A 12,450-nucleotide genomic window follows, 5' to 3' on the forward strand; every position below is an offset into this window, starting at 1 on the left:
TTCCATCCAGAGTCTAATGGGCAGATGGAACGGATTAATCAGGATCTGGAGACCACCTTGCAGTGTGTGGCGGCCATTAATCCCATGTCTTGGGCCACCTATATCATTTGGGCTGAATATGCCCACAACACACTCCAGTCCTCGGCCACTGGATTGTCCCCTTTCGAATGCCAGTTTGGATACACCCCTCCATTATTTCCCAAGGAAGAGGTGCAAGTTGGTGTTCCCTCAGCCCAGCGCTTTGTCCTACGCTGTAGGCGGACCTGGAAGAAGGCCAGGCGTACCCTCCTTCGAACCTCCCAGAGATACCAAAGCCAGGCTAATCGCCGCCGACGGACGGCCCCTAATTTCCGAGCTGGTCAAAGAGTCTGGTTAGCCACTAAGAACCTGCCCCTCCGGGTCGAATCTAAGAAGCTTTCCCAGAAATACATCGGCCCTTTTCGCATAGCAAGGAAAGTTAACCCTGTTTCTTATCGTTTGTTTCTCCCTCGTTCACTTAGAATTAACCCCACTTTTCATATTTCATTACTAAAACCTCTCTTGTCTTCTCCCTTTGCCCCCCCGCAGACCCCCTCCACCTCCCAGGATCATTGATGGCCAGCCAGCCTACACAGTGCGCCAGATACTGGACTCCCGGAGGGTCCAGAACTCTCTGCAGTATCTGGTGGACTGGGAGGGCTACGGGCCGGAGGAGCACTCCTGGGTTCCTGCAAGGCACATCCTGGACCCAAGTTTGATCCGAGAGTTTCGCACCCTGAGGCTAGGGTGTTCTGGAAGGAATGTCAGGAGCCGTTCCTAGAGGATGGGGTCCTGTCAGCATCCTGCCTCCTGTTGTTTGTCTCCGGGCCTCTAGAGGTCACCTGTGTTCCCCTCTGCCTTAGTTCTTCCTTGTGTGTTCTTTTTAGCATTATCCAGGTCACCTGTGCCTTGTTTCCCCTAGAGTATTTTAGCTGTGTTTTTTCCCCCTTGTCCCTCACTCGGTTTTGAGTCTTGCTATGTGTCTCCTGCTGTGTCCCACAGAGTCCTTCCACGTTATCCAAGTTATCCCAAGTAAGCTGTTCTTAGTTGTTTGATTTTGTTTTTCTCCCCTCGTGGAGTTATTTTAGCTGTTACGAACCACCAAAACAACCTTAAGAACACCTTCTTTCTGTCCAGATATGTCACATGCGTTCGTTCTTTGATTTTGTAGGAGGTGTGCAGGGGCCTTTACTGTACTCTAAGACGAGAGAGGGGATAGATAATGAGAACAGGCTTAGGGTGACAGACAGAAAGCGTGGTTTAAGGCGGAGAAGATTAGGGTTTAAAGTCAGAAAGGTCAAACAAGAAACCAGTTCACATCCACTTTCCTGGTGCCTAAAGTACTAATTGAAGGCATGGTAAAAGATGTCTAATAGATTAACCGCAGATACATTTATTCCCTCAAAGACAATGTGAATCGTTACCTCTTATTGTACATCTGCCTGCTTGACATACGTTGGCTTATGATAGACTATTCTGACCAACTGAGGGGTACAACTCATTCATTGACAGATGCAGACCTTCTATTCCAATGATGAATAGAGGTTCATCATAAAGCCACTGTTTTTCTTCTTTCCCATAGATTAACTCTTTGAGAGACAATGTGATACACAAAAGTGACTTAAAGGAGTTCTTGTGCAAAATTGGTAAAAAAAATTAAACAAATCTCACATTGGCAGTGGCAGATACATCAGACTATATTACGTTTTGTACATCTTTAAAACAAGGACATTGATTTGTGGCAATTATAGTTCATTGTTTTGTTTTTGTGGGGTTTTTTCACTTACCTTGAATTGCAAAAAAATTTTTTTTTATCAGTATTCAAACAAATTTCACAAAATTTTCCCATCTTCCATTTGTTGTCCAAACAGAAAGTCCCACCCCAAAAAACATTAGTCGTGCTAGTGTTGCTGTTTCAGGCTGGATGGGATGCTCAAAAAAACAGAGCAGTGTTTTGATAGCGCCAGTATTACGATTTTAGGCATATATTTACTGTATTGTTGACCATGTGTATTAAGCTGGGATAAGAGAAAGAATCATTTTCACTTTAACATTAAAAATAAAAAGCAACAGTAACAATAATAATTTTTCACACATACAAAATACATGCGAATGTTTTACATTTGCTTCATGTAATATTACTTTATCATTTATCATCCTTTTGCAGTGAAGTCATTACATTGTTTTTATTTTATTTTATTATGTTTTTTTGGTAATAAAATTTACAGCTCTAGAAAATGGATATTTCTATCAAAGATACCTTGTAACTGTCTCACAGGTTGATGCCTATACAGACGTGGACAGACTGAGTTCTTCAAGCATGTCAGGCTGTTTCACATACACAAGATTAAGTAGCAAAAGTGACATCCAAGACCAATCGGGCCACCCAGGAGAACTGCAACCAGCGGAAAGGCTGTCAGAGCCCCCCTTTACACCATTAATCTTCAAGCTTCTCCTGTGCTGCCAACTTGCATCTCCTTCAAATGGGACAGGAGAGAGAGAGGGAGGGAAATGGAGAGATGTAAAGCCACTCTGTTTTCTCCTTTCCCATAGATTAACTCTTCGAGAGACAATGTAGTAATTTTTGCACATGTTGGATGTCTGCTTTGAAGTTTTCCCATAATGGCTTTTATTATTATATAATGTTTACAAATTTAGAAAATAGATTTTAATGGCATAAGGTGTATGATACATATATTTAAAATGATAATAGTATTTATAATTCATTATAATATTTTTAATGATTTAAAAAATATTTTAAGCACAAATCTATTCAAATACTTTTTTCAAAGTGACAAAAAGTAATGCATTGTTTAAAAATCTATATATTTGTGTACAATTTGTGCAAACTTTAGTTAAGCAGATAAGGTGAATCTGTATCTTGTTTGTAAAACCCCATTAACATCATGCAAGGAGTACACATTTAGAATTGTGCAGAGCCCTTGCTGATTTTACTATTACAAACTTCACTAGTGAAATTTGTTTTTATCTCCAGTACTAAGACAGGTCCGTTTGCACTCACTCCTTCTCTGTGGAAAAGTGTAGATGAATGGGCCTCATTAAAGCAAAATTAAGATTCCACTACTGAAGTGAGAGGATGGTCCTTAGACCTCTCAATTATTTCACTGATCAATAGGAACTTTGATCTCATCCTTAGAGAAGATTCCCCAGCCCCTTTCTAGGCAAGACATATATAACCTAATGGCAATGAATGGTGAAATGTAAAAGAAGGATCCAGGAGCTGATAAATAGCGGAACATTTTTGTGTTATGCTGTGGCATGCCTCAAGTCCCAAGAGAGGGCCATCTTGCTTCAGTCTAGTCCTGAGAACTAAAGAGGAAATCGACCCATCTAAAGTGAGCCTTTGAAGAGACCTGAACTCAAACTAAGGGACATGCCATGGATGCTTGCTTCTGTTATTTCTCTCTCTCTCGCTTTCTTTGAAAGAGCCCCCTTTTGGGGGGTTATTTTTGTTTCAATTTGCATGCAAATGGAAAGAGATTTACAAATAAAAAGTTGGTTCACAAATAAATAGAATCAGATTCACAAATAAATATAAGGAATTTCACAAAAATTTAAGGATTCACAAATAAAAATAATGAGATTTATAAATATATGCTAGGAGTTCACAAAAATAAAGTGAATTCACAAATAAATAAAATGAGATTTGCATATAAAACAAATATTTAAAAATATATTTTTTAACTCACAAACGCAACTCTGTCCAGCATTTATTTGTGAATCACGCGCATTTATTTGTGGATTGCTTCCTGTGCATTTGCGGATCGCCACACGCATTTGTCGATTTTTAAACAAATCTAGCACAAAGATGTGCACACATTACTTGGATGTGGTAACACATCCTATTTTCCACCAATCACACTTCGTTTTACAATCAGGTCGGGACTGGAGTCAAAGAGCTCTTATGAGAATAGAATCAAACACTTACAGATAAGCTCCAAGGCCACAAACTTTTAAAGAAAAGGACGTCATCAGAGAAATACTGGATTTAAGGTTTCTATCATTCTCTCTCGGTTTTAAACATGTCCTTGATAAATGTCAACAGCTGAAAATGGCCCATTTGTAGAGTGTCCTGATCATTAGCTTTATAGTATAATTGGTATGGTTGGGATGGTGTTCTTCAGCTTGCAAGCATCACCCTTTTTCCTCCAAAAATAACGATGGTCATTATGGCCAAACAGTTTTTTTCCTCCCCTTTTCTCCCCTTTTCTGCCCAGTTCCCAATGGGTGGTGGCGTAGTGACTCACCTCAATCCAGGTGGCAGAGGACGAATCTCAGTTTCCTCCACATCTGAGCCCATCAATCCGCGCATCTTATCACGTGTTTTGTTGAGCGCGTTATCACAGACACCTAGTGCGTGTGGAGGCCCATGTCATTCTAATTCTAACCTAGTAAACCTAATCCTAATCTTCAATCATAGTCGTATATTCATTTTTATGCACTCAAAACCCACAATTACACCAAGGCATTATGTGGTAAAAATATTGCCTGATTACGATAATGCAGCACAACGGTGCCAAAAAAACAGAGCACACATAAATAAAAAAAAAAACAAATAACTAATAATAATAACAATAATAATTTCTAATTTATTTTAACATACATCCAGAAGTCTTATATTGTGATACTGCTTTTGGTAGTGTCCTCAACTAATAGGCTTCAAAGGATGCTACCATAAAAAATCAGCGCTGGCTCAAAATAGGGTATAATTAGAAAGTGTCATTAGTTTCTTATCAGTAACAGACTAGCCACATCCACTAGTGTTTTATTTAATTCTCAGCTGAACACCTCAAACACATTCAGAAACATTTCAGAGTTTGTGTCTTTTATGGAAAGGCGAAATACGCACCGCAGAGGTTTGGACCATTGGACTTGCCGTACAGAGCACATATCACGTCAACCTGACTTTTTCCATGTCATTCTTTAGTTTAAGCCGAATTTTCGCTCTTAACTCAGTCACAAGAACAATTGTGAATCCTGCCAGGTAATAACAAACAATTCAAATAAATATTTGTTCTTTGTATATTTACGTGCACAGAAAGAACATTCGATAAATGTTTGTTGCATGTATGTTTAGAGTGTCACAGTTAGCCGGTTAGCTAACTATCACTGATATGATCACTTTATTCTCTAATGAATTGTGTGTGTGCGCGTGCGTGCGTGCGTGCGTGCGTGCGTGCGTGTGTGTGTGAGCGTGAGCGTGAGCGTGAGCGTGTGCGTGTGCGTGTGTGTGTGTGTGTGTGTGTGAGAGAGAGCGTGTATTTATCACTTTGTGGGTACCAAATGTCCCCATAAGGATAGTAAAACCCGAAATTTTTGACCTTGTGGGGACGTTTTGTCGGTCCCCATGAGGAAAACAGCTTATAAATCATACTAAATTATGTTTTTTGAAAATGTAAAAATGCAGAATGTTTTCTGTTAGGGTAAGGGGATAGACTATATAGTTTCTACAGTATAAAAACCATTATGTCTATGGAAAGTCCCCATAAAACATTGTAACACAACGTGTGTGTGTGTGTGTGTGTGTGTGTGTGTGTGTGTGTGTGTGTGTGTGTGTGTGTGTGTGTGTAAGAGAGATGTGCACGTGTTATGTTAGTTAACCAATCTAAAATATTCTTAAGTTAAGATGAAGTTAATTTGCACACAGTCTCTACTCTTAAGGTGCATACGACTCCATACCATTCATTTTCAATGAGAGCACAGCGACTTCCGGCGACACAAGCTGTCGCGACCGTTGGCGACTAGATGTAGGTGTGTCCAGCGACGCGACAAAGTTGAGATAAGTTCAACTTTATTCAAATGAAGAGTGACTAACGGAAGCGACAGCCAATAGGAGAAAAGACGGGAGAGCTCACGTGATCCTTCTCTCTCTCTCAGCTCCTGCAGTAACGGAAAGATGGATGAAAGGCTAATTCTTGTTTTTAGAAAATTCTTGCTCTATGATATGTCTCTTCCCACGTACAAGGACATTTTTAAGAAAAATACTGCGTGGAATTGTGTATCTGAGATCGCAGGGATTTTGTGGACCCAGACAGACCGACATTTGCATTTTCGCCGCAGATAAACAGCCGCTATGGCAAACAGCACGCCTTGTTTCTCATTCATCTTTGATATAAAGCATTTTATGTACTGATTCCATTTATATTTAGTCTTTTCCCTCCAAAATGTTTGTTTTTAGTGGCAAGAAAAGAGATTCACTGTCAACAGCAATGGAATGACATCTGTGAATGTCATTTATAAACGTTACTACTGGCGACAAAGTCGCTGGCAGTGTGTACGCACCTTGAGAATAGCTTAAGATCTTCCTCCACACTGCCTTGGCTATTCATTGAAAATTTGTGAAATATAAAAAAAATTATATATATATATATTAGGGCTGGGCGATATGGCCAAAATTGTTATCATGATAATCTTTTTCATATTGTTCGATATCGATATTTATCACGATGTACATTTACACATTGCACTTTCTTTTTCTTTTTTTAAAGTTGATGGAAGAAAAGAAGTAAAAAAAATTCTAAAAAGTTCAAATAGTCTCTACAAAACTGCACAGGGGGTCCAGAGACGGCCAAAGCATTGGGGTCTGTGGGATCTTTTACCAATTTTACTGTCTTTTACTGTTTATCAATTGAAAATTAATGTTAAAAGATCATCTGTTTGTTCTGAAGCATAGTGACATCAGTCCAGTATTTGTTGGAATATTTTTACATTAAAATATTTCTTTAGATTCAGATACCCAAGTATGGGGCATAGAAGCCCTTGTGACTGTGGAATGATGCTGAATGTGGGTTCAGGGGTGTCCCAAGAGAAAATTTAGAAAACGTTTTTTGAAAAATTAAAAAAACATTTGTATATTTTCATTAAAGTGAGTTACCACCAGTGTTATTACCAACTAGTAATTTTAGTCTTAACTTTTACATTCCAGACATCTAATTAATTTTCACAAAATTAGAGCAGAAATCGATTTGTTTATTCGATTTCTTTATTATTAAAGGCTCGTAACATGCTGATTAATAAAAATACATTTAGAAGGGAAAAACGCTATGGTCTAAAAGGTGCTTTGAAACCACGTTAACTCATGCGGCGCTTTGTGTATACACTAGAGGTCGACCGATATGGGTTTTTTTCAGGCCGATGCCAATCTTTTGAAATCTGGGTCGGCCGATGGCCGATTAATGCTGCCGATTTATTTTGGCCGATATGTGCTTGTTTTTAACCTCTTTTTTGAACCTTTTATTTGAAAGATAAAATGTAACACAAATAATTACTTAAGATAGACAACATTTCTCAACAAATACATTTATTGAACACTTGACCAATCTGCACTTGTACACTTAAATTAAAAATGGATAATGTAAAAACATATTGTATAAATAATGTATAACAAATATATTAAATAAACAAAGCAGGTGTTACGAACTGCTCCGATACACGAAGGTTGAGATCCAAATGCAGCTTTAATTAAGGGGCAATCCAGACACATAATCCAATATTCAGAGCATCCAAGAGAAGCACAGGCATAACTAGGGATGGGTATCGTTAAGGTTTTAATGGTATTACTACTCTTACCGATACTGCTTATTGACCGGTACTTTAACTGTATTCTTAACGGTTCTTTTTGTTATATATATATATATATATATATATATATATATATATATATATATTGAAGAACAAAGATAAACAAAAGATAAACAATTACACAAAGATAAACATTATGTAGGCACAGTGATTTAATTTCAGGAAGGTCTACTAACATTACTGTTCAGGTGTGGTCTAAAAAGAAATCTAATAAAGTAATCAATTGTAAAATAACACTGCATAGTTTATCATAGATAGATTAATGCCTATTAATGCAGAAGTTATTCATTCAAGAGCTGTAAGTGATTTTCTCTTTGCCTTTTGTTGTTTGATTCGCAGTAATTGCTCAATCGTCAGCATGTTTATTAGACTGCTTCCCCTTTAAGGCCGAGTCTAATAGGCTCCTGATGCACCATATTTTCTCCCAACTATTTCCATTCTACGTCCATTTAAGACATAAACTGTGTTTAAGTGAATCTCCAAGCCAGTCGTTTTGACATATTTTTGTGTATAGTTGATCATTTAGACGGTATGGTATCTCTTGCGCTCTTTTTATTATTAAATGCGTCCTGCAATTTAGCAACAGTAGCTAGACTGCATTGTACAACAATCACCGATCGTGCTGATTCTGACGTTAAGTTTGAGTTTTAGGGAGAAATGTCAGTGCACCGCTGTGAAGGGAAGGAAGTTGTGCTAGACAGAATGCAGCTTATGTATAAATATTATTTTTATAATCTTTGGAAGTCGAAATCTAACATAAAATCAGACTAATATCACAGATCTAAACCAGGCTACGTTTGAATGTTAGTTTTGTCCTCCGTCGTCACTCATTAAGCAGAGCTCGTGTTGTGCTCGCTGTGGCACCGCGTGAGAGAGATCTCTCTCTCTCTCTCTCTCTCTCTCTCTCTCTCTCTGACTGCGAATAGCTAAATTGCATCACAGACAAATGGTTTCATATTATTATACATAGAAATGGCTGGAGAGATAAAATAACTTTCTCTTTATAGCAATAATACATTTATTTTCTTAATTTCACCAGTACCGACCGATTAATCGGTCGACCTCTAGTCTACACACATGCAGGGATACAGCAACAACAACTACAGTTTGAGTGAACCACACTTTTATATCCAGTTTACTTTTCAAAAGAGTTTATACAAAGTACATGTTACATCCTGCTTAAATGTCCCTGTTTGTTTGAACAATCTTATTTTCATGAAAATTTGTATGTTCTTATTTATTGTTTCATTGTATTTAGGTGTAATATTGATAAAATAACAAGTTTGCAGTAATGCAAAGATGTTATTTCATTTTGTACAAATATTTTAATTTGAAAACACTGTGCATTTATAGTTGTTCTTGTTGCTAGTTTGTGTACTTGAGTTGAAAAATACACATTTCAGCATTATCAGTAATCTATTTGTGTATTTTCCTTGATAACCAAACAAGCTGACATATGATACCATTTGTTTATTATATCGCAATCGCATATCACAATATTAAACTCAATAATCGCAAAATGACATTTTCCCCAAATCGTGCAGCCCTAATTCCTATCGTCATGCTCGCTAGGTGGATCGTAGGATTGGCAGCGGGGCAGAGCAAGCTCTCTCCTAGCCCTGTGAGCGCCTTTGAGCGGATTTCGTCCGCCCCAGTGGAAACGCAGCCTGAGAAAGCCGAACTGCATGTGTTTTAGCGACACGCAGTAAATATTGAAAATTCCTCAAAAGCTTATCGTGGATTTTCTTTATCGTGATATACAGTGGGTACGGAAAGTATTCAGACCCCCTTAAATTTTTCACTCTTTGTTATATTGCAGCCATTTGCTAAAATCATTTAAGTTCATTTTTTTTCCTCATTATTGTACACACAGCACCCCATATTGACAGAAAAACACAGAATTGTTGACATTTTTGCACATTTATTAAAAAAGAAAAACTGAAATATCACATGGTCCTAAGTATTCAGACCCTTTGTTCAGTATTTAGTAGAAGCACCCTTTTGATCTAATACAGCCATGAGTCTTTTTGGGAAAGATGCAACAAGTTTTTCACATCTGGATTTGGGTATCCTCTGCCATTCCTCCTTGCAGATCCTCTCCAGTTCTGTCAGGTTGGATGGTAAACGTTGGTGGACAGCCATTTTCAGGTCTCTCCAGAGATGCTCAATTGGGTTTAAGTCAGGGCTCTGGCTGGGCCATTCAAGAACAGTCACAGAGTTGTTGTGAAGCCACTCCTTCGTTATTTTAGCGGTGTGCTTAGGGTCATTGTCTTGTTGGAAGGTGAACCTTCGGCCCAGTCTGAGGTCCAGAGCACTCTGGGGAAGGTTTTCATCCAGGATATCCCTGTACTTGGCCACATTCATCTTTCCCTCGATTGCAACCAGTCGTCCTGTCCCTGCAGCTTAAAAACACCCCCACAGCATGATGCTGCCACCACCATGCTTCACTGTTGAGACTGTATTGGACAGGTGATGAGCAGTGCCTGGTTTTCTCCACACATACCGCTTAGAATTAAGGCCAAAAAGTTCTATCTTGGTCTCATCAGACCAGAGAATCTTATTTATCACCATCTTGGAGTCCTTCAGGTGTTTTTTAGCAATCTCCATGCGGGCTTTCATGTGTCTTGCACTGAGGAGAGGCTTCCGTCGGGCCACTCTGCCATAAAGCCCCGACTGGTGGATGGCTGCAGTGATGGTTGACTTACTACAACTTTCTCCCATCTCCCGACTGCATCTCTGGAGCTCAGCCACAGTGATCTTTGGGTTCTTCTTTACCTCTCTCACCAAGGCTCTTCTCCCCCGATAGCTCAGTTTGGCCAGACGGCCAGCTCTAGGAAGGGTTCTGGTCGTCCCAAACGTCTTCCATTTAAGGATTATGGAGGCCACTGTGCTCTTATGAACCTTAAGGTCAGCAGACATTTTTTTGTAACCTTGGCCAGATCTGTGCCTTGCCACAATTCTGTCTCTGAGCTCTTCAGGCAGTTCCTTTGACCTCATGATTCTCATTTGGTCTGACATGCACTGTGAGCTGTAAGGTCTTATATAGACAGGTGTGTGGCTTTCCTAATCAAGTCCAGTCAGTATAATCAAACACAGCTGGACTCAATTGAAGGTGTAGAACCATCTCAAGGATGATCAGAAGAAATGGACAGCACCTGAGTTAAATATATGAGTGTCACAGCAAAGGGTCTGAATACTTAGGACCATGTGATATTTCAGTTTTTCTTTTTTAATAAATGTGCAAAAATGTCAACAATTCTGTGTTTTTCTGTGGGGTGCTGTGTGTACAATAATGAGGAAAAAAAAATAACTTAAATTATTTTGGCAAATGGCTGCAATATAACAAAGAGTGAAAAATTTAAGGGGGTCTGAATACTTTCCGTACCCACTTTATATCGATATCGTTTCATCGCCCAGTCCTTTATATATATATATATATATATATATATATATATATATATAGCAATGATTATATTTTTCAGTGTTATCTTGCATTTGTCATTTTTAATCTGTAATATATTTGTAATATTTAGTTTGTAAACAACATATTTGGTCACTAAAATTACAACAAGTGTCTGTTCCCTGTTGTGTTGTCATGGTAACAAAATTCAATAGTTGTTACCGATACCAATGAAATTACATGGTTCTCAATACCAATTTCGATAACATAGAAAAAATATGCTAATATAGTAATGCGCTATTGAACACACCAGTTTAGTTATTTTTTATTATTTCATTATTATTTTTAGAATTATAGTTTAATAATTCTAATTTTGAATAATTTTTATTACATTTTAATTTCAATATCAAAATGCTGTCTAATCAATAAATTCTTACAATTTTAACAAGTGAAAATAGAACTTTACAACAGGTCATGGCATTTTTTTTTGCCAAACTTTTATTCGACATCTGTCTTGCTTATGATGTTTTTATTATTATTATTACAGTGAATATTATATTTTATTATACAGTTGTAAAATATTTTTCTTCAATTCCAGGCATCTACATTTTATTTTGAATTGTCCTTTTGGGATGTGTTTTTTGACGGATAATTCACTTTTCCAGATAAACCGTTTGCGCCATGGGTCACGGCGCATTGTGATCATTGAAGACTTTTAAGTCCAGGGTTCCGATGCGTCCTGGGGCTCTGGTGCTGAGAAAAGACTCGAAGCACTTACCTACCTCCGCACACCCGGCAGGGGGTGGGTTAGTGTCTGAGGAGGAGGTCCCATGTAGGCGTCCATGGTAAGTGCTTCCAGTCTTCTCTCAGCATCAGAGCCTCCTGACGCCACATTTCCTGCTACACCCCGCTGCGAAGCCCTGCCGGGTACGTCAAAAACGATCATCCCCTTAGTGTCCCTCGCACGGAGCTTGGACATGTGGCTCTCACTTCCCAATCCGTCACGGTGGTTGGTCAGGACCATCCGACTCAGCTATGCGATGAAGTTCGCCAGGCCACCGCCCCTTTCGCCGGCGTCCGCTTTACCTTGGTGCACCGGGAAGACACCAACACCCTGCATGCCTAGATCGCGATCTTTCTACTCAAAGACTCGATAGAGCCTGTCCCTCCAGCTGAGATGAAGAAGGCTTTCTTCAGCCCTTCATCGTATCCAAGAAAGGCAGTGGCTTACAACCGATCTTGCAAGTTTTCATCCCAGCTCTGCACAAACTCCTGTTCAAAATGCTCAAAGACACATCTTATCTTGCGTCCGGCATCAAGATTGGTTCGCAGCGGTATACCTGAAGGATGTGTACTTCCATGTCTCGATCTTGCCTCAACACCAACACTTCCTTCGGTTCACGTTCGACGGCCAGGCATATCAGTACAAG

At 39.0% G+C, this 12,450-nt stretch overlaps 1 protein-coding gene across 2 annotated transcripts in view; it reads left to right on the forward strand.

The window, feature by feature from the left end:
- Positions 1–4,937: 4,937 nt before the first annotated feature.
- Positions 4,938–12,450, forward strand: part of LOC127643105 (NADH dehydrogenase [ubiquinone] iron-sulfur protein 4, mitochondrial-like) — a 53,582-nt gene continuing 46,069 nt past the window's right edge. For both annotated transcript variants that reach the window (XM_052125676.1, XM_052125677.1), the window contains exon 1: positions 4,938–5,023. In XM_052125676.1, the coding sequence (XP_051981636.1) occupies positions 4,953–5,023 (71 nt within the window). In that variant the 5' untranslated portion in view covers positions 4,938–4,952. The remainder of the gene's footprint in view (positions 5,024–12,450) is intronic.

The sequence above is a fragment of the Xyrauchen texanus genome, chromosome 4, assembly GCF_025860055.1.
Source record: "Xyrauchen texanus isolate HMW12.3.18 chromosome 4, RBS_HiC_50CHRs, whole genome shotgun sequence".
Lineage (NCBI taxonomy): Eukaryota > Metazoa > Chordata > Actinopteri > Cypriniformes > Catostomidae > Xyrauchen > Xyrauchen texanus.